The sequence below is a fragment of the Coloeus monedula genome (assembly GCF_965178545.1).
Source record: "Coloeus monedula genome assembly, chromosome: 5".
In the NCBI taxonomy this organism is placed as follows: Eukaryota; Metazoa; Chordata; class Aves; order Passeriformes; family Corvidae; genus Coloeus; species Coloeus monedula.
In genome coordinates this window covers 11,850,667-11,869,446 of record NC_138785.1, presented here as the reverse complement: position 1 = coordinate 11,869,446, position 18,780 = coordinate 11,850,667, and the positions used below count along the sequence as shown (strand labels likewise).

Sequence of the window (18,780 nt, the reverse complement as noted above, 5' to 3'; positions counted from 1 at the left end):
GGTGCTGTTTGTCTCAAGGAGCTATAGAACAGCAATCTCTTAGTTATGTGAGGGTTCTGTGTTGACCTGTTTTTCTAAGATTACACAGAGACAAAGTTGTCCTCCTCTGCCTCTGTTGGAGCATGGGTTTTCTTGCCTTGATTAGTTCTCTTTGGAAAAAAATACAGGAAATAAACTTTTGTTTTCAGCTAACCATTAGAAATATCATGATACAAATCAGTTCATGTAAAGATCTGTCAAAATAATAAATTGGTTACAAAACCTTTTCAGCTGCTCACAAAAACATGGATCAGAGTCATAAATTGATCTGATTTGGGAAATGACAGGTAGTGGGTAGCCATGGATGGCTAGGAAGCTAACAGGCTGCAGCCTCCATAGATGAGAGATGTATTGCAGAAGAAACTCCAGGAAAAACAAAACCATTTCCTGTCAACAATTCTTATGAGGAGTTGTGTACACATCGAATGAATGAAGAAATGCTCCTGCATGTCTATTACCTGTGAGGAGAGATAAGATAGAATTGAACTGCAGGCTGTAGGACATACCTGCAGAGGCACATGGCAGCACAAGGGAGCACATGGCAGCACACAGAGGCTTGTCTCCGCCGGACCCTGGGGGGAGGAGGTGTCACACGGCAGAGCCCTACAGAGAGGAGCCCGCCGGGAGCTGACAGACGGATGAACAGCGAGTGATCACCCCATAGAAGGACATTGAGAAAATGTGTTGCTGATGTGGCAACACGGGAAAGGTCACGCCATATAAGGAAATACTGTGCCTTAGAAAAGTGTATAAAACCAGCTCCTTCTTTTGAATAAACGATTCCGATTTCTTGCCGGTCTGGGTCTCTGTCTCAGTCACTCACAATTACCCACCTTCTCCTCCTGGTTTTGGATGGGTTGTTTTGGCTTTGTTTTTTAAAAGCCCCTTTCTGTATTTTGTCTTTGAACCATCTAGGACAGAAGCTTTAATTGTTGGCAATACAGAAAATCTGGCAGCTGCTCTCAGGAATAATTTTGTAGATTTAGGTCTCTTCAACTGTATTTATTTTTGGTTCTGGTGACTAATTTGATGTATTTTGATTTGGGAATATTCTGTGGAAGGCCAAATTCATACTCTAATCTTGCCATGAATAAGTAGATAGTATATATAACTTTGTTACTCATAAATAAACCACTCTTTAGTTATTAGTATGTAGCTTATCATGTGAAATAATATAAATATGGGAGGAAAAGCCAATAAATAAAATGTGCTGTTGTTTGTGGACACAGAAAAAACGATTTTTACATGAAGAAAAAAAATTATTTGGAGTGAAAAACTGCATCTACTTAAAGTATTCCACATAGAGAAATAATAGTGAAGGATTAAAGCAAAAGGTCAATCCCTGGATTGCCAGCAGTATTTTGTTCAGTTGGAGGATTGAACAGCAGGTGTGGCACACTTACGTTTGTATTGACAGGTGGTGTTTTTCTTGAAGGTCAGCAGCTACATCAGGTGAAAATTCCATGCTCAGGCAGGAGACACTTTGATTAGTGATAATAGCGTTAACAAATTGATTTACTTATTTTGCTATAGATTCTAAAACCAAAAATAATTGTTGTATCTTGTGCTTTATTAGTTTTGGTTTTAGTTTTATTGTTTTGTAGGCTTAGCAGTAACAGGATGGTGCCTCCATCTTGCTTATCCTCTGTACAAAGTTTAACAAGAGCAAGTGCCAGACTGCGCCTGGCATGGGGCAACCCTGGGTGTACAGACAGACTGGGGAATGAGAGGCTGGAGACCAGCACTGTGCAAAGGGACCTGGGGGTCCTGGCTGATGGAAAGTTGAATGTGAGTCAGCGGTGCCCTGGCAGCCAAGAGGGCCAGCTGTGTCCTGGGGGCATCAGGCACAGCATCGCCAGCTGGGCAAGAGAGGGGATTGTCCCGCTGTGCTCTGCACTGGGGCGGCCTCACCTCCAGTGCTGGGAACAGTTTTGGGTGCCACAATATAAAAAAAATATTAAGCCATTGGAGAGGGTCCAAGGGAGGGCCACGAGGATGGTGAAGGGGCTTGAGGGAAAGGTGTGTGAGGAGTGGCTGAGGTCGTTTGGTCCGTTCAGCCTGGAGAAGAGGAGGCTGAGGGGAGACCTCATTGCAAACTACAATCCCATACTTCTCTTGTGAGGGAAGCAGAGGAGCAGGCACTGAAATCTTCTCTGTGGTGACCAGTGACAGGACCAGAGGGAATGGCTTGAAGCTGTGTCAGGGGAGTTTTAGGTTGGATACCAGGAAAAGGTTCTTCACCCAAAGGGTGATTGAGCACTGGAACAGGCTCCCCAGGGAAGTGTCACAGCACCAAGCCTGACAGTTCAAGGAGAGTTTGGACAATATTCTCAGGCACAGGCTGACCCTTGGGGTGTCCCGTGCAGGGCCAAGAGTTGGACTTTGATGATCCTTGTGGGTACCTTGCCACTCGGGGTATTCTATAATTGTCATTTTAAGTATCATCAACCAAAAGGTTTAAATGCTCAAAAGGTGTCAGGAGACAAAAAGGCAGCTGAATCTTGCTTGGTTTTAAATTAGTTCAGCTTGACTTCAGCCAGCAGATCTGCATCTCATGATGCCTCATGAGGTTCTGGCATAATAGGCAAAGGCCGCTGACGTTCTAACTGTAATGCGTAAAGCCTTCATAGATTGTCAGGAAAGTGTATCAGCTTTCTCATTTTAGTTCCTATTCTGTTCACAACTTCCCTGACTCTTTGAAATTTGTCATTTTCCCATTTCTAATTTGGGCAGAAGAGAGCAAATGAATTGATCTGGTGCGTTCAATTGATAGGGATGGGTGAAGTTAATTGTTTCCTTTGAGCAACTTTTGAGCTGGTAGTCTCAGAATTTGGTATAAAAGTGTTTTGCACAGGACAGAGGTGGGACTGAATGCTTTTATATTCTCATTTTTAGTATCCTTAGTATAATGAGCAAGTCAAACTAACCTTACGATTTCTCACAGTCTCTGTTCTGCTGTGTTGTAATTTCTAATTTGTAGCCTCAAAGAGTTGCTCTAGATCCCCTGATCTTTAGACTGTAGCATTGTTCCCATCTGCTCTATTGCACAAAGCATTGCTTCATCTGCAGAGAAGCAGGATGTAGTGACTGAAAACATAGAAAATCTCTAGATATCATATTTTATGCCTTCATCTCCTACTTCTTAATAGAAATAAACTAAGTTTAATCTTCATGGTAACTGGATTTTAGAAGTGGAAAAATTGGTGTTAAACATTCTCAAAATATGAACAAAGTGATTTGGAAATTCTTCTCTGAACTCAAGTAATTTTCTTTGGAGAAATCTTTGTTTTAAATTGAAATACTGATTTGGATATATACTTCAGTGTATGAGGTTTGTTCTGCTGGCAAGCACCCCAGTAAATTTGTGCTCTAAGCGCATGCTGATTGCATTAGAGAGAAAGAACCATTATCTTTGCTCTAAATGATTTGAGATGATTTGCCCTAGATCAGCTAGTCCATGAGGCTCTGTAAGCATGCAGCAGACTGCGTTCCCTTTATGTGCTAAATGGTTGCCTGAGAAAATAAATGTGGCATCCCAGTGTGTTGCTTTTTCAGTCAGATATTTGAATTTATGTTTATATGTGTGCAAGCAGAGCCGTGTGTACCTGGAAGGACAGAAGGGGAGGGAAGCAGTGATAAACATTTTAGAAGGCATCACAAACTGCATGTTCAAACTGCCAGAATTACTGCTACAGGAAAACAATATATGGTACATATTGCATAGCAGTAAGCGTTTCTATTCCTGTCTTCAGCATGTGAAGAAATACCACAGTTCCCTGTTTCTGCGATCCAGAAAAGTGCACCACGGCAGCACATGGCTCATCCTATGCCTGCCTGTCTTTACTATTTTTCAAAACACATTCTAAAAAGCTAAATTGACTCTTTTTCTTTACTCCAAGTTCATAAATGGCTTAAAATAATCTATTTAAGGTGAAGGATGTTAGCACGTACTACAAGTTGTGAGTGCTTTCACACTCCAGTATGAATTTTTCAGTTTTTGTGTCCCTCAAGGTGCTGTGCAGGTAAACTACAGTTTCTTGTAGTTCTCAGGGCATCATGGAGTAAGGGTTTCTGTGTTCTGCTGAGACGTCTGAAATGCTGATGGAAAGTGCTGCTTAGAGTCAGTTTTCTGAAAGGTCTTTTAAAGAAAAGTAAATTGACTGAGGCCAGATTAGGGATATATGTTTTTCACCCTCTGCAAATTTTAAAGCATTTTCAAATTCCTCTATTTCTTAAGGAACCTTCATGACTTACTGGCAAAGTTAATTTCTTTATCATGAATAGTTAGTTATCCTGCCTCTTTCTCCTAAGAACTGATAATTAACTGAAATTCTCATATTTGAGCTGCTACATTTATCATGAAGAACACATTTAACGTGAATGCTTTCCCATGTAAACTATCTGAAATATTTGTCTATGCAAAATATCTAAATGCTTTGGGTCATGTTGAATACCAGAGGTGTAGGCTTGTTAATATCTTGAAATAATTGTGCTTTGCTTTCTGAGAGAGGACACTTGGGTTTTAGCTGTGTATCAGCAGGTGGTATTTCCCTTGCGCTAAGGAGAATACTTCTGGATATAAAGTAGTTCTCTTGTGTGAACTCCTCCTTTATCAGCCTCTTATTCTTCATGTAAATGTGCTGATACACTGGGGAGCAAAGATGTGATTTGTGTCTAGGGTAGGGCTTTGCTTGGGGATGTTTCCCACCAATCTGTTTCACGTAGATGTGTTCAGCTTTCCATGGAATTGAGTAGCTCAGATCAAGGAGGTGTTACCAGCTCTCTGCTGTCCACACAATCCAGGCAAAGTAGAGTTTGCCTGGTGTTCTGCTATGCTTTAATGCCCAAATATTTTCTCTACAATGTTTATATGATATCAAAGCAATTTCTATGAATTCAGGGACGCTAATGGTTTCACTTTGAAATGAACCTATGTGATAATAGGGTCCTTTGGTGTTTCAGAATCATGTTCTCTTTCTTAGAGTAGAATAGGTGAACAGGAGAGAAGAACAGGTGCTGAGTGAAAAATCATCCTGTTTGCAAGGGCTGTGGGAAGGATTGAGACATGGTTTCATGTATTCAGATTCTGTAAATGTGGGTATATTTTCTGTACTGTTCACTGGACTGTAAAGTAAAAAATGATTAGCCACAAATTTTATAGTGGCTATGTTGTTTTTGAAGCCTGTTATATTTTATCTTCCGAGGTGTGGTAGTTTTGTTTTTTTTTTTTCTTCCTCCTGCTTCTCCTGGAGTCAATCTCTTGTAGAATTAAAATGAGATGCTAAAAATTATCAGATATAAATGGCAGCAGTTTCCCAGCCACAGATTAGGTATCCCAATCTCTTCTTGGGGGAATTATTCTCTCAACATTTAGCTAACAGCAGAAAATTGAAAGAGGGATGGTTTACTTTGAGTTGTTATGCTCATGCTCTCCATGTGCAAGCAGACTTGTTTGCTTCAGGGTACCTTAAAAGAACGTTCACTAATTATGTCTGTGGGCTTTGCATGTGAAGAATGGATGGATAAATTTAAAAAAGAAATGGAGAGCAGTCTGAGTAGTTACAGATATAGCTAGGATACAAAAAGATAATTTTTCTTTGTAAAGAGATAATAGAAATAATATAGCTGGCTTTAGGAATCAGCTCTCCACATTATTTGGCTGTCTGAATTCATAAGGATATTGCTATGCTAGGAGACCTACACTCTAGTGAAGAAAGATGGTTTCTAATGGCCTTGACAATAGCTGGGAAATCACGTCTGGAAATCTACATATACAGATCAAATAATACCCTGGCACATAGGAATGAATTGCGGATCCCAGGGCCATTTCTTTCAGTTTTTATAATAAACCAGAAAAATCTGGTGCAATGAAAAGACTTGTGCTCGAATATATGCCTCAATGTATTGCAGTCCTTCTTTTCCCCAGCCTGCCCCTGTGGCATTCAGCTGGGCTGTGCCCCTTGTCTTCCTTGTGCAGATAAATAAGGCTAATAATTCTAAATGTAACGAAAATGCACAGTAGGCCTAATATGCAATATATGCAATAATTAAGAATACTTATACTATTATGTACTTGACATTTTTAGGTCCCCAAAAACACCTAAATATCCCTTTCTTCTATTCCTCTAATTAAGCCTCTGCTAAAGTGAGAGAGTAAATAATTTTAGTAGAATGGAAACTGTGTTCTAACAGAAAAATGTTGCTTTTCAAACTTATTTGTCCACCAGTGGTATGAACTCTGCTCCAAGTTCAGGCCAGAGAGGAATACAGGGTTTTCTCCTTTGTTTTAAGATAGTGCAAATAATTGTAATAAGAGCGCAAGCTCTGCAGGCTGTTTTTAGTGTATTTATACTGTTTCCTTGTAAAATCATTACCAAATTCTTATGTTACTTTTTTATTAACTCTAATCATTTAGGATAAGATTGGCCTTGGAACCAGCAAATCGAAAGCTTGATCAACTTATTTAATCAAAGCAATTAATTCAAAATTCAGGCTTGTTCATCTAAGAGCAACTATTTGAAGAAAAGGGTAATATTTCTTCTTTCAACACTGTAAGTGTTGGTACCTCATGACAGAAATCTGTCTCTAGAAGAGGGAAGGGTGGGCATGGCTAGAAGAAAACCTGCTTCAGGCTAGTAGACTTTTATTTTTTTCCTCTGCTTGGAAAGGAAATTTAAAAAGTGGTTTTGTTGCATGCAACAACACTGAGCCTTGAGGGGAATCCAAGTGAAACAGATGAGCTTTGGTTCATTTTTTATAACTTCTGTGAATATGAAAATACTTTTTCACTGTATGCAGTCCCAAAATAGTGTGTTCTGTCTTGTCCTTGATGGTCTTTCAAAATGGGGGACCATTAGAGTAAGTAAGATCTCCACAACTACCTGAAAGGAGGGTGTTGTCTGTTTCTTCTCCCTGGCAGCAAGGGTGAGAACAGGAGGACAGTCTCAAGTTGTGCCAGGGGTGGTTTAGATGAGATAGCAGGAAACATTTGTTCATCAAAAGAGTTGTCCAGCCTTGGAACAGGCTGACCAGGAAAGTGGTTGAGGCACCATCCCTGGGGGGATTTAAAAGGTGTGTGGATGTGGCACTCAGGGGCATGGTTTAAGTGGGCTTGGCAGTGCTGGGTTAATGGTTGGAGTTAATGATCTTAAAGGTCTTTTCCAACCTAAATGATTCTGTGGTTCTTATTTTGTTTAATTTTTCTGACCTAGATGAGAGTAGTAGTCTCACCTGTCTTGTGAAATGTTGTGAATTACATAGATATTTCTTTCAGAAGTGTGAATTTCTCACTGGTAGTTTAAGTATGTAATTCCATTTTTAAAAAAGAATTCCCTTGTCTTTCTTTCTACCTGTGTTAGCGGAGAGTTCAAAAGCACAAAATCGTTTTCAAATCAGTTTCATCTCTGTTTTCAAACTGTTGGTAAGCAAATACATGGTTGCCTAAATGTATCTGCTGTACTGGTTTTAGGAATCTGATGTGACTGCCTGTCCCTGATGCCAGACACTGATGCTTGCTACTTCAGCTTTTCTGTAATGCAGCTTTCTGCAGCACTTGAAAATTATGAAATGAATTAACAGAAATGAAAATTAGAACTGCTGTACAGAAGAGAGCAAAATATAGAGTGTTTGATAATGTCAATTTTGCTGATTAAAAAAATCTATTTTAAAAATCCCCAAAGCTCTTAAGAAGCATATCCCAAATGACTGAGACTGTTATTAAAGAATGTTTTTGGAGTTTATAGAGCTACATTTATGTTATGATTGTGTTACTCCCCAGATCAAAGTTACAAAATAGATGACTAGAAAGAAGATTTCAGCTGTCTGAGAACTTTAAAAGACAGACAGACAGTAACTGCTGTTGTGAAATTTCATTCATTAAACACAGTAGGAGTATAATACTCTTAAGTGAAGCAAGAAATTTAAATTATTTAATTGTGGAGTAATGCCAAATTTCTTGTAGCTGCTTTTTTTTTTTTTTTTTTTGGTACTACAAATGATTATAAGGATATTACTTGTTGTTTTTCAGGGTTTTAGCTGCAGAAAATCTGCTATTTTAGGTCATTTTGTTCTCATGGTGTTCTCACTTTGAAGACTGACATGTTCAGACAGGAGAGTGTTAAAAACTGAGTAAGTTTTTTTGCTCGCAGAGGTAAGAGTTGCCTCTGTGTCTGTCTGCTCCATTTTGAGCAAATCCCCAAGTTTCAGCCTGTTGGGATTCACAAGTAGGCTGAAGTGTAGATGTTGAGGAAGCTCCAGAACTGAACATGGTGGGGCAGAAAAAGCTTGACTTGCGCAATAAATATACAAAGTTTGAATTATGGGACACACTAGACATGTTCTTGAATCCTTGCCCTGCCAGCTGTGCAGGCATAACTAGTACAATAATTTTATTTGTCTTTTCAGAGATGGTGAGCTAATGAGAAGCAGAAACTTGGGGAGAAAATGTGGCCATTGGTTTACATGAGATCTTCTTCCACTTTCCTCTGTCACCAGGCAGTTCTTAAGGTCAGACTTCACATGAGGTAATCAGGTGTGAGATTAAATCATTAGAAGCAGTGGCAGAGGAAGTGAGATAAATGTCTTTTCTCTCTCTATGTGACATCAAGTTCACTGTGAAATGGTACACAAGGACCTTGCTGATTTGAAAGAGCCAATACTGGTCAATAACCTGTTCATTTGGCAGTAACTCCAGTGTTCTGCTTGTCTGCCCTCAACTTTCATAGAGGCAGGAGCTGAGGGATGTTGTTAAGTGTGAGTAAGTGGCATGGTGGCCTTTGAAATGCAGTAGGGATAGTACCATTGCGTGCTTTGGAAATTTATTTTTCTGACACTCTAGATTCTGTTTTGATTGCAGATTCCTCTGCATTGTTGGCAACATCCCACACTGAACTAGTATGTCCTTTGAGCTGCATCAATGTTAAAATCTTGAAATTAAAAGAAAAAGCACTTTTTGTAGTATTTATTTGCTTAGGTATTAGAATTGAAATGCTTAACTTACGGGAGTTTACAATTTTGCTAGTGACTTGTCTTTGATGGGTTATACAGTTTTTGTTGACCATAACATAATGGCCATAGAATTTGCAATTATGTGAATTAAAAATTCCCGTGATAAGGTGATTAAAGTGGTTGTTGCCTGGATATGGAAGTGTAGGCCAGCTGTTTAATAGTGAAGTCAGACTTTTCTTGTTATATACATGAAGGAGTGAGAGAGGTTCTTTACAGTAAAGAGAAGTTATTCAGAAAGACAAAACCAGTAGATCAGAGCTGTATTAGCCGAGTGTACATTGATGGAATGGTAGGGTATGCTTATGCAAAACAATGGGAATAGATTCCCAACTTCAAATGCTGTTTAATCAGGTCATGCCTTAGGTTTTAACTTCTATTTTATATATTTTATATTTTTCGAATTCTGTACTGCTTAGTGTGTAACTCTGAAGTTTCTTGTAGCCTGTTAATTTCTGCTCTCTCATGCTAGGTAGACATAACAAAGCCTCTCCAGGCCTGCTCTCCAAGGACACCCAGACCATCCTAGGCCCAAAAACTATAAACCAAAAGCTTCTAAAGGGGAACAAGCAGAGAGAAAATTACATCATTAAACTGAAGCTTTAATTGGAGAATTAACCCTGATATGCAAATGAACCAAACTTATAAAGGTGTGAAGAACTCATGACCTGTTGTCCATCTTGGGGTCCATCTTGGCAATAGCCTCTGGCTCCCCAGGGTGTACCTTTGAAGGCCTTTCAAGTAAATACCTACCTTTATTCCCTTACTCCTTTCTAGTCTCTGTTTATAGGAGGCCTGATAAGGCATCACAGGTGCCATGGAAATACTGCAAGGAATTGTATTTTACACTTTCTTGCTGCTCTGTGTTGGCTGTGGGAATTAAAACTGGACCCCTGCGTGCCATTCAGAACTGGGCACAGGAGAAGTGGCACAATGGAGACTGAAAACTGCATGCAGAGATAGGATTGCTCAAATTCTCTTGTTAGTGTTGAAGCTTAGATCTTGGAATGGAAACTTTTTATTAAGGCAAGCCAGTAAGACAGCCTTTTGGATTTGGCTACTGTTTTTAATGAGGCTTTGGGGTTCCAGATCCATTTAAGACTTCGCTAAACTACTCCTACTGAAAAACTGTGTGGAAATCTGGTCTTGAAACCTTATGGTAATGACTTTTAAAAATTTCTTTAAAAAGCCCCAAACCTGAGGAAGACCTCTAACAGCACAGGCAAAAAGCCTTCCCTGGAACAAGTTCAGTGCCCAAGACTTTTCTGTTCAACCAGTGGAAGTAGTTATTTTTATTATGGTGTCATTTTGTACTGCACTCTATTGTCATGTTTCTGAAGTGTTCCATTTAGATTGAAGTTGTAGCCAAAGGGAGTCTAAATTATGTAAATCTTGTCAAAACCACTGTTCAAACCCTAGAGGAATTACTTCTTGCTTCCTGTACATAAATAAAATTTAAAATCCAGGGGTTCCTAAAGAACAGAGAGACAGCCTGTATAAGAACCATTAAAAAAAAAAATTATTTTAGAGAGACCTAACTCATGCAGAGGCAGAAATCCTGTTAGGCCAAGTTTCAATTCCGTTTTCTTTTTTGACTGTTTTATGTATTCTTTTTTTACCTATTTTTGATGCTTAAGAAATGCTATTCTTTTGATGCTTAGGAAAACTCTTCCCGTTTTCATCTTAGAGATGAATACTATTTTATTTGACTACATGAGGAAAATGAAGGTATTTTGTATTTAATGTCTCTGTGTATAAATCTAATTGGATAATAATTTTTTCTTCATGGGTGAAGCTGGACATGACAACCCTCTCCAGGAAAAGACAGTGAGGGGCTATGTGGACCTGCTTTACACAGGCTGCTCGTAATCACAGAAGGACAGAAACCAGAAAGTGTTTGTGGAAAATACCAAGCAACAAGATGGACCTCATTTGAATCTGACATTATCAAGTTTTTTAGATTCAAATTGGCTTCCTCAGCAATGCACAGCTGGAAAGATGCAAACGCTGCTGGCATCTTGCTGGACATGCCGAGAATAACCCTATAATTAGGGATATGTGTTACAGGCAGCTTACTGAGGGAGAGGAGTTGATTTTGATGGGGGGTTTACATAGCCTTGGAAAAGGTAAACTACTGGGTTTTTTTCAATCCTTAGTGACTTTCATGCAACATAGTAGAACCCTTTGGTAAAAAGGGACTCTGTAATGCTTTTACAATGACTGAAAAGGAAGAAAATTGTTTTAGGTATTGTAAAGAGCAGAGTAGCTAGCGGTATTATAAGATTATCTTTTCTTTCTTTCTCCATCCTACAAGTAATTTTGCAGCAAAATAGCAATCTGTGTTGTATCAGTGATTCTACTGAATGTGCAGATTGTAGCTTCATCCAAAACTTGACCTGTGAAATGGAATTTGTCCTTAGTGTAATTCCTGAGTCACTGATGAATTGCAAGGGCCACATTTGACCCACAGATGTGGAGATGGCAGCTGAAAAGCATGGAATAAGCCATCGTGTTTCTCAGTACACCTTAAGATTTTTTGCTTCTTAATGTACCCTCTTGGTGTTTGTTTTGTTTTGTTTGTTTTTGTTTTGGGGTTTTTTTTGACTGGTTGGGGTTTTTTGTTTTTAATTTTTAAAGCATTTTCAAAGCTCAATGTCAGTGCAGAATTCAGCCTAGTAGACATGGTTTCTAATGTCATTGTTGGGTTTTTAAGCAGTGTAAATGTATAAACACTGTTTTTAATGTACAAGAGAAATATATTCTCAAGTAAACGTGGTCTAAACCCATGTTTTGGAGCAAATCATTATGGAAGTGTCGAAACTGATTTTCTTCTTTTGATTTCCCTTCTTTTTGTCTCTCTAAATGCCCCCTTCATGAAAGACATGAAAAGTGAAGGTTTGGTTTCCTATTTTTGTTAACTGCACCAGAGCTGTATGGGAGTGCAGTCAATGCATTTAAGCAGAGAAGCAGGCAGGCAGATTTCCCAGAGTTAGAGGCATCTAGGAAGAAGACTTGAAATTACCATTCTGAACTTCCTTTCTTAGTTTGTTTCTTAAAGTAGCCCTGAAACTTTTTAATGGGCTTAATTTCAGTGACCTAAAATCAAACCTGGGGCTGGGGTAAGAGGATGCCATCCTAAAAAAAAGTGAAGATTTCTAGATGATTTGTTTATCTGCAGTCACACCTCTTTAGCATTTGTAGTTTTCAAAGGTTTTATGGTCTATTAAGTGATACTTGCTGTGAGACTGGCTCTTGTGTTACAATGTGACAGCAGTGGCACAGCACCAGGAATTTGAAGTTTTTTGGAACTGTACAGTGAACTGTACCAGCTGCGGGAACAATCCTCCTTGTCAATTAGTACTTTGAATGCAGAAATCTTTTTAAAATGAGAATTGCAAAACGTGAGTCTTCTAATCGAGTACATTCTTTCCCTTTTAGTTTCTCATTCTTAATATTTGGATTCTTTTATATGTGTGCCAAGAATGTTTTAGCACAAGTAATTTACCTTTCATTGGATTTTTTAAAGTTCCATGCTGTGTATTCCAAAGGGTCTGATTATTTTCCAGTTTTGGAGGGGGGGGATGCTGCTTCTTAGGGCTGATTTTCCAATTATACCCTTGGAAAGGGAAAGGAAATTTGCTTGGTGTGGCAATAAATGCTTAATGATATTGTGATTAAAGTAGAGACTCATATAGCCCAATGTCACTACATTTTGAGTACCTTTCAGACTTAAGAGTTTTTTTAAGTATGAAAAGATCTTTAAAGAGTAGCCTAAAATCCATCATGTAAGGGGTGAATATATTCTTAATATAATTTAAAAGGCTATATGAGAAAGGATGGAAAAATAAGTTTGAATATACCTTAGGGTATTCTTGATGTAGTTTTCAGGTAATTTCTATAATAATTCAATGTAAAGTACTTGACTATAATTATAAGACTTTTCCCCAAGAAATATATCTGGTCTTAAAGTTCGAACACTTTAGAAAGATTCTCACTTTTCTTTCAAATTGTTTGAATTTGGCTTTTTTGACTAATTGTCCTGTGGGTCACTGGATAATCATCTACAGTTCATTAATGGATGTTCTATTTACTTCTCCTTTACTGTTTTTGTCTTATTGAGTGTCTTGATGATTTTTGACGCAGTTCCCATCTCAGCTCTGATGGACTGAGGATCTTTTAAGAGAAAGGAAAGAACGGTATATTTTGGGCCAAGAGAAGAGGGGGATGAAGTGAAAAGATCCTCTTTAATGGTAGAAAAGCAGTAAAAGGAATAAAACTGAACACTTTATGAATGGTTTAAAATTATTTCTCCAGGGCAGAGAGCTGCTTTAAGGGGCATGAAAGGAAAGTTTCACTACTGTTACAGCCCTGAAGAGTGATAAATGTCCCGCTTACCTATCACACAAATCATTCAGCTTCCATAATAGTGCAGCTCATTTAATACTTGTATTTGAATTTTTGCCGCTATTCATAGTCTTTAAGCAATAGTTCTCACCAAGTACATTTATATTTTAGGCTCTATTTCCAGAGGTGTGTTTTTATACTTGTATTCAAGCTGGATTTCATTTTATTTCTGGTCCACACACCTTATCTCTTTAACTTCTGCTGAACTTTATTTCTCAGGCTCTTGTGTTGGAAATAGTGTTCCCACTTGAATTCTGCATTAGCTCACTTATGGATGTGGATGAAATAAATATTTCTCTAAGGTCTGTCACTTTCTTCACTTCAGAGATGAAAACTTTGCAAGTCCCACTATTATCTTGGTATCCCAAGGTAAGCTGCTCTGTAAAGGTGAGATTTAATCTGAAATTATATAAAAAGAAGCAAGTAACATGTTGACAACAGAGGAAACGAAAGGGAGAAGGAGGTGGGACAAAGTAAAAGTGATGAATTGTGATGTCACTGTTGATACTATGAACACATGTTTTTCTTTACTAGAAGTAATAGTAGTATGGTGACCAGGGTGGCAGGAAAAGTAATTTGTTTGACCACTCCGTGTACAGTTCTTAGATTATTCGATATATCTTTTCCAGGTCTTTTCACCAAGTGGGGCCAGCAGAGTATTAAGGACCTCTAAGCAGGTCTCCTCATATACAAACAGCAGTCGTCCACTTAGGAAATCCATGTGATCCAGCACTGCATGTGAGAATAGAGAATGTAGAAAATGCTTTACAAAGCTCTAGCACTAACACAGCCACTTGGTTAGAATTGGATTGCCTGATTTTCTGCCCCCCCGTGCAATGGAATAATCTTGTCAAATTATGTAGGAAGCTTGGTAGCCACAGTGTCACAGCAGGTTAGTGGCAGAATTACGTCAGGTTTCCAGTGTTTGACTATTTAGGGATTTCATAGACATGGTGTCCGAGACTGTGCGGAAATTGACAATTTTTAATAAAAAACCACCATCACAACCGTTCAAGTCTTACTTTTTTTCATTTTTTATTTGCTTTTGAGATGAGCAGCAAGACAGTTTCACTGTTCGCCTACTTCATGTGTACACTCTTGTTCCGATTCAGGAAAAAGCCCTAGAACAGTACTTTTACTCTGTGTGTCTCAGTTGTTTTCCTGTTCAAGTTGAATGTGAATTAATTGGTAGGATATATTAATACTTGCTTGCATAAGGAATGCATGATTTTGATATGCTTCTAGATGGATTTGCTAGCTATTTGTTGGATTAAATATTTAATATGGTAATCTCTGGCTGCAGTTGAATATTGTCCTAGATCAGTGAAACTTCTCTGAGTTGTAGGTCTATCTAGAGATTATCCATTTCTTATAATTATTGGTATTATTTTAATGTCTGTTCTGTTCTTTGTCACATTCTTCTGCAAGAAGAGATTCGGCTGTGCATCACAGAAACCTCTTTGTATCAAGTTACAGAAAACTAGCTGAATAGTTATTCTGCAGCTGTCGCCAGCCTAAAAAGTGCTACTAGGTAATTTCATAGTATTTTCAGCTGAAGAAGGATCTGGAAATAGTTTACAACAATGGGTGCATAGTTTTTCACACCAGTTTTTGCAAACGGGAGATCTATATTGGACTTCAAATTGTGATGCCCAAGCCATGTAAACAGCACCTGGTAAAGCTGGCAGCAAAAGAAAAAAACCAAAACCCAAACCATTAGAGTTAAGGTAGCATTATGAGATAACTGAATTTATTATTGGTAAGATACAAGGCTAATTTCTTTGTGTTCTAGATACGTGGATGTACTTATTAATTGCTTTTTTTTACCATTAAAACTTTCATTACTTGAGTCCTGACTGCTTTTTGTCAGTAATTTCTCTGAAGTCCTGCCTTGGAAAGTGGAGTGTTGTAACATAAAATGCTGAAACAAATTGGCTAAGCCTTTCAAAAGATTATTAAGCAGAGCAGACTTTAGGATTGAATGTCTACAGGTGTATGTTCACAGTCACTTTGCTTTAGGATTAACTTCTATTAAGTTTGAATTTCAGGACTTGACCATACTTGTCCTTTTTTTTTTGTTAGTTTTCCAAATTTCACATTCATTTGAAAAAGGTTATGCTTCCTGGAAGGTAGAAGCCGTATTGGCTGGCTTCACATGTTTTCCTCCAGATCATAGGATAGACTTAGAGAAGCCTCTCAGTTGATACTGTACTGTACTGTACTGTACGCAAAAGTACCTTATTGAGTTGTTAAGATGGGACATGGGGAAACTGTCTTGCTGCTCATCTCAAAACATTAGATACTTACAAAAATAGGCTGTAGCTCCTTGTGTTTTCAGGCCCATTTTCAGGGGTGGTTTGTTCGTAGCGTTACCACCATATGCTACAGTTTGGCTGAGGTCACACTGGAAACGGGAAAACATTTTCTCTTTTTATTAAACTCTTAAGCTGTTTTTTATTGTTCACATGGCTATTGGTTTCAACCATTTGAAAGACTGAGATCAAGTATAGGGAAGAAAACCAGCAGTGGTTTTTCTTCTTTTTTCCTGTTTGCTTATCAGGAGTTTAGGTGAACTCTTATGTACCCACTTCTCACTTCTCCTTCAGAACTAGAAGCATCCTCAGTTTTGTGTGGTTCCTTCCGTGAGGAGGGTGGGAGTATTTACAGTGGTGCTGAACCAAATTTATGAACTAATGAGACACCTGCAGTTCATTCAGTTTTGCCTTCCTGTGTGCTTGTTGTGGGGTACCATTGTCGAATATTCTGTAATTTGGAATGCTCCATTCATTTTTGAGGCTGGCAATGTTTGCAAAAATTTAATCAAATTCTCATGCTAAACCTCAATAGGTTGTGTAAAATTCACAGTGGCTTGTAGAGATAGAAGAGACTTCCTCCAATAATGTGAAAACAGCCCTGTTTGTGGGAAGATTAGGCCTTGTTGCTTTGGGCTGAAAAGGAGTTATATCGGCTATCAATTGAAATAAAGTTTCTTCTTTTGAAAGCACTAGCTGGATTTTTAAAATAATTTTTGTTTTTTGAATTCTAAAAAGAGATACTGTTTTCCTAAATTCTGGTTTCTGCTGTGAACTTGAGTTGTACATGAACATTTTTCCTCTCTTTTGAACCTGTCAAAATAATAATAATTAAAAAGATGAAATAATGGAAAGCCTCATCTCAACTTCTCAAACAACAGCTCCTGCGCCATGATTTTCAAATTCTTAAGTATTTCAAAAATCTCCTCTAGATTTTAATATTTTATTGGTCCAAGTCTCTCTGGAAGGAGAGCTTCTCTTTAGGCTACACTTGGTTCCCTCTATAGCAGTGACAGTGATTCTGCTTTGAGGCTTTGAGCAAGCAAAAAGACTTCTTTTCATTCCTCTCATCCTTAGATAACAGTGAAAGTATTTTATGTTGTAGATAAACTTTTCTCAGGTAGACTGGGGAGACAGCTGTTAGTCTAGATGGAAAAATTAATTAGATTTTAGGGATACTAAAGGAAGGCAGATCTGTGACATCTCCTAGCTAATTGTAAGGAAGACTGGTAGTACAGCAAGTGGATATCACTGAAACCTGACAGTCTCTGACTTGATGGCTTTATGGAAGCTGACTCCTGCAAGACACAAGGTACTTAATGAGCTTGCAGCTGGCTGGTGTTATATATTTGCAGCATTACAGCAGTGTATTTGCTAGGTGGGACATAGCACATGAGAAGGAACCTTGCTGAAAATATTTGGGGACCTCTCTCTCTTTTCAGGCAGAGCTGGGTTCTGCTGTCCTTGCAGTTGAACTTGTGCCTGTGATTTCATATCCAGTGATAAGCTGTTTGAATGAGGTCTGACACATCTTTTCACCAGTTGTCACTAGCCACTTGCCTAACCTGAACTGTGGTGATTATATTGCCTGTAGTGATTGCTTTCTCAAGGGCTGAAGTTGTCAAGTATTTAAGAAGAAAATCCTTAGGTATTGTGAAATTTGCCAGCATCTCAAACTGGTTGTCTCATTGCTGAAGTATTCTGCTCAGAGCATTTACTTGATTCCTTCTTAGTGGTAAAGGTGATTATATTGCCTGTAGTGATTGCTTTCTCAAGGGCTGAAGTTGTCAAGTATTTAAGAAGAAAATCCTTAGGTATTGTGAAATTTGCCAGCATCTCAAACTGGTTGTCTCATTGCTGAAGTATTCTGCTCAGAGCATTTACTTGATTCCTTCTTAGTGGTAAAGGTTGTTAATAAACTCAATAGCTGGCCTCATGAAATAATAGGATAACCTGAATTATTTTTATACTGGCTTGAATAAGGACTCTGCATTCCGTTTGCTGCAATTCTACTATTTTAAGCCACCTCTTCATTTCTGGACATCATTGGTAGCATGGGCTCAAGTCCCAGAGGCAATCTGTAAACTGAAATGAGGTTAGAATTACCTTTGGGGCTAAGCTTGGATTGGAATGCTGTCTATTGATTGCACCATTCAAAGTGTTGTGGATTTTTTTTTCATTTGAAGATGCTTGTTTTATTCTATCACCTAAAGATTAAGTGAAATAAAATGTGTTAAGGCTTTTTCTCTAAGAATTGCAGAACTTGTGTTTCTATATTGTAGGGAATTTCTAAACAGGAGCAAAGCTCAGTCTTGAAGGATCTGGAGAGTTATCATTCCAAATATTGCATGGAAAATGATTAAGTTATTATAAAACCTAGGTGCTTCACCATTGTAGGTGGCATTTGAATGTACTATCTGGGTTTTAGTTCTGCTACTAAGGGTGATCTTTATCTTTAATCATACATGTCTGTCTTTCTTCCATGTCTCAACCAGTCTTACCCTGTAATCGTCAGGTTTAGCACTGGCATGTGTTCTCTTGAAGTTAATTGTTGTTTCATGCAAGTGTTTTGGGAGTTCATGATGTTAATATGGTGATTATTTCCTGATGAAAAACAGGTGAAGCCAAAAGCAGATTGCAAGCGGCATTAGCTTGCACCAAAATGAAACTCTATATGTGTTCAGCTAGCAGTGAGGCAGATGTTCCTTGGAATTACAACTTCTCACAGTCACCAGGATTAAGAAGGACTTTTTCTGCAAGGTCCAATGTCACTGAAACAGCTGTGACTGCATTGTATATTCAGAATATGCTGGCAGCTGTGGTGAAATTAGAGGTGGTGCTTATTCCAGCCAGGAGTACAAGGTGTTGGGCAAGAGTTTTTGTCTGTTCCTGGGCTTCTGTTTTGTTTACTTTGTGCTAATTGATTATTTTTTTTAAAATTCTGTTTGCCCAGAAAAGTTTGCTCAAACTACTTCAAGGGCATCAGTTAATTGATGATGATCTTTGAATAGAATATTTTGAT

At 38.3% G+C, this 18,780-nt stretch overlaps 1 protein-coding gene across 5 annotated transcripts in view; it reads left to right on the top strand.

The window, feature by feature from the left end:
- INPP4B (inositol polyphosphate-4-phosphatase type II B) overlaps positions 1–18,780 on the top strand; it is a 337,675-nt gene that overhangs the window by 78,040 nt on the left and 240,855 nt on the right. Inside the window, exon 1 of one of the 5 annotated variants that reach the window (XM_082281865.1) lies at positions 13,762–13,815. The exons of the other annotated variants lie outside the window; for them this stretch is intronic. Within the exon in view, the coding sequence (XP_082137991.1) occupies positions 13,774–13,815 (42 nt within the window). The 5' untranslated portion in view covers positions 13,762–13,773. Of the gene's footprint in view, positions 1–13,761; positions 13,816–18,780 lie in introns of those variants that run through there. 5 annotated transcript variants of the gene reach the window in all.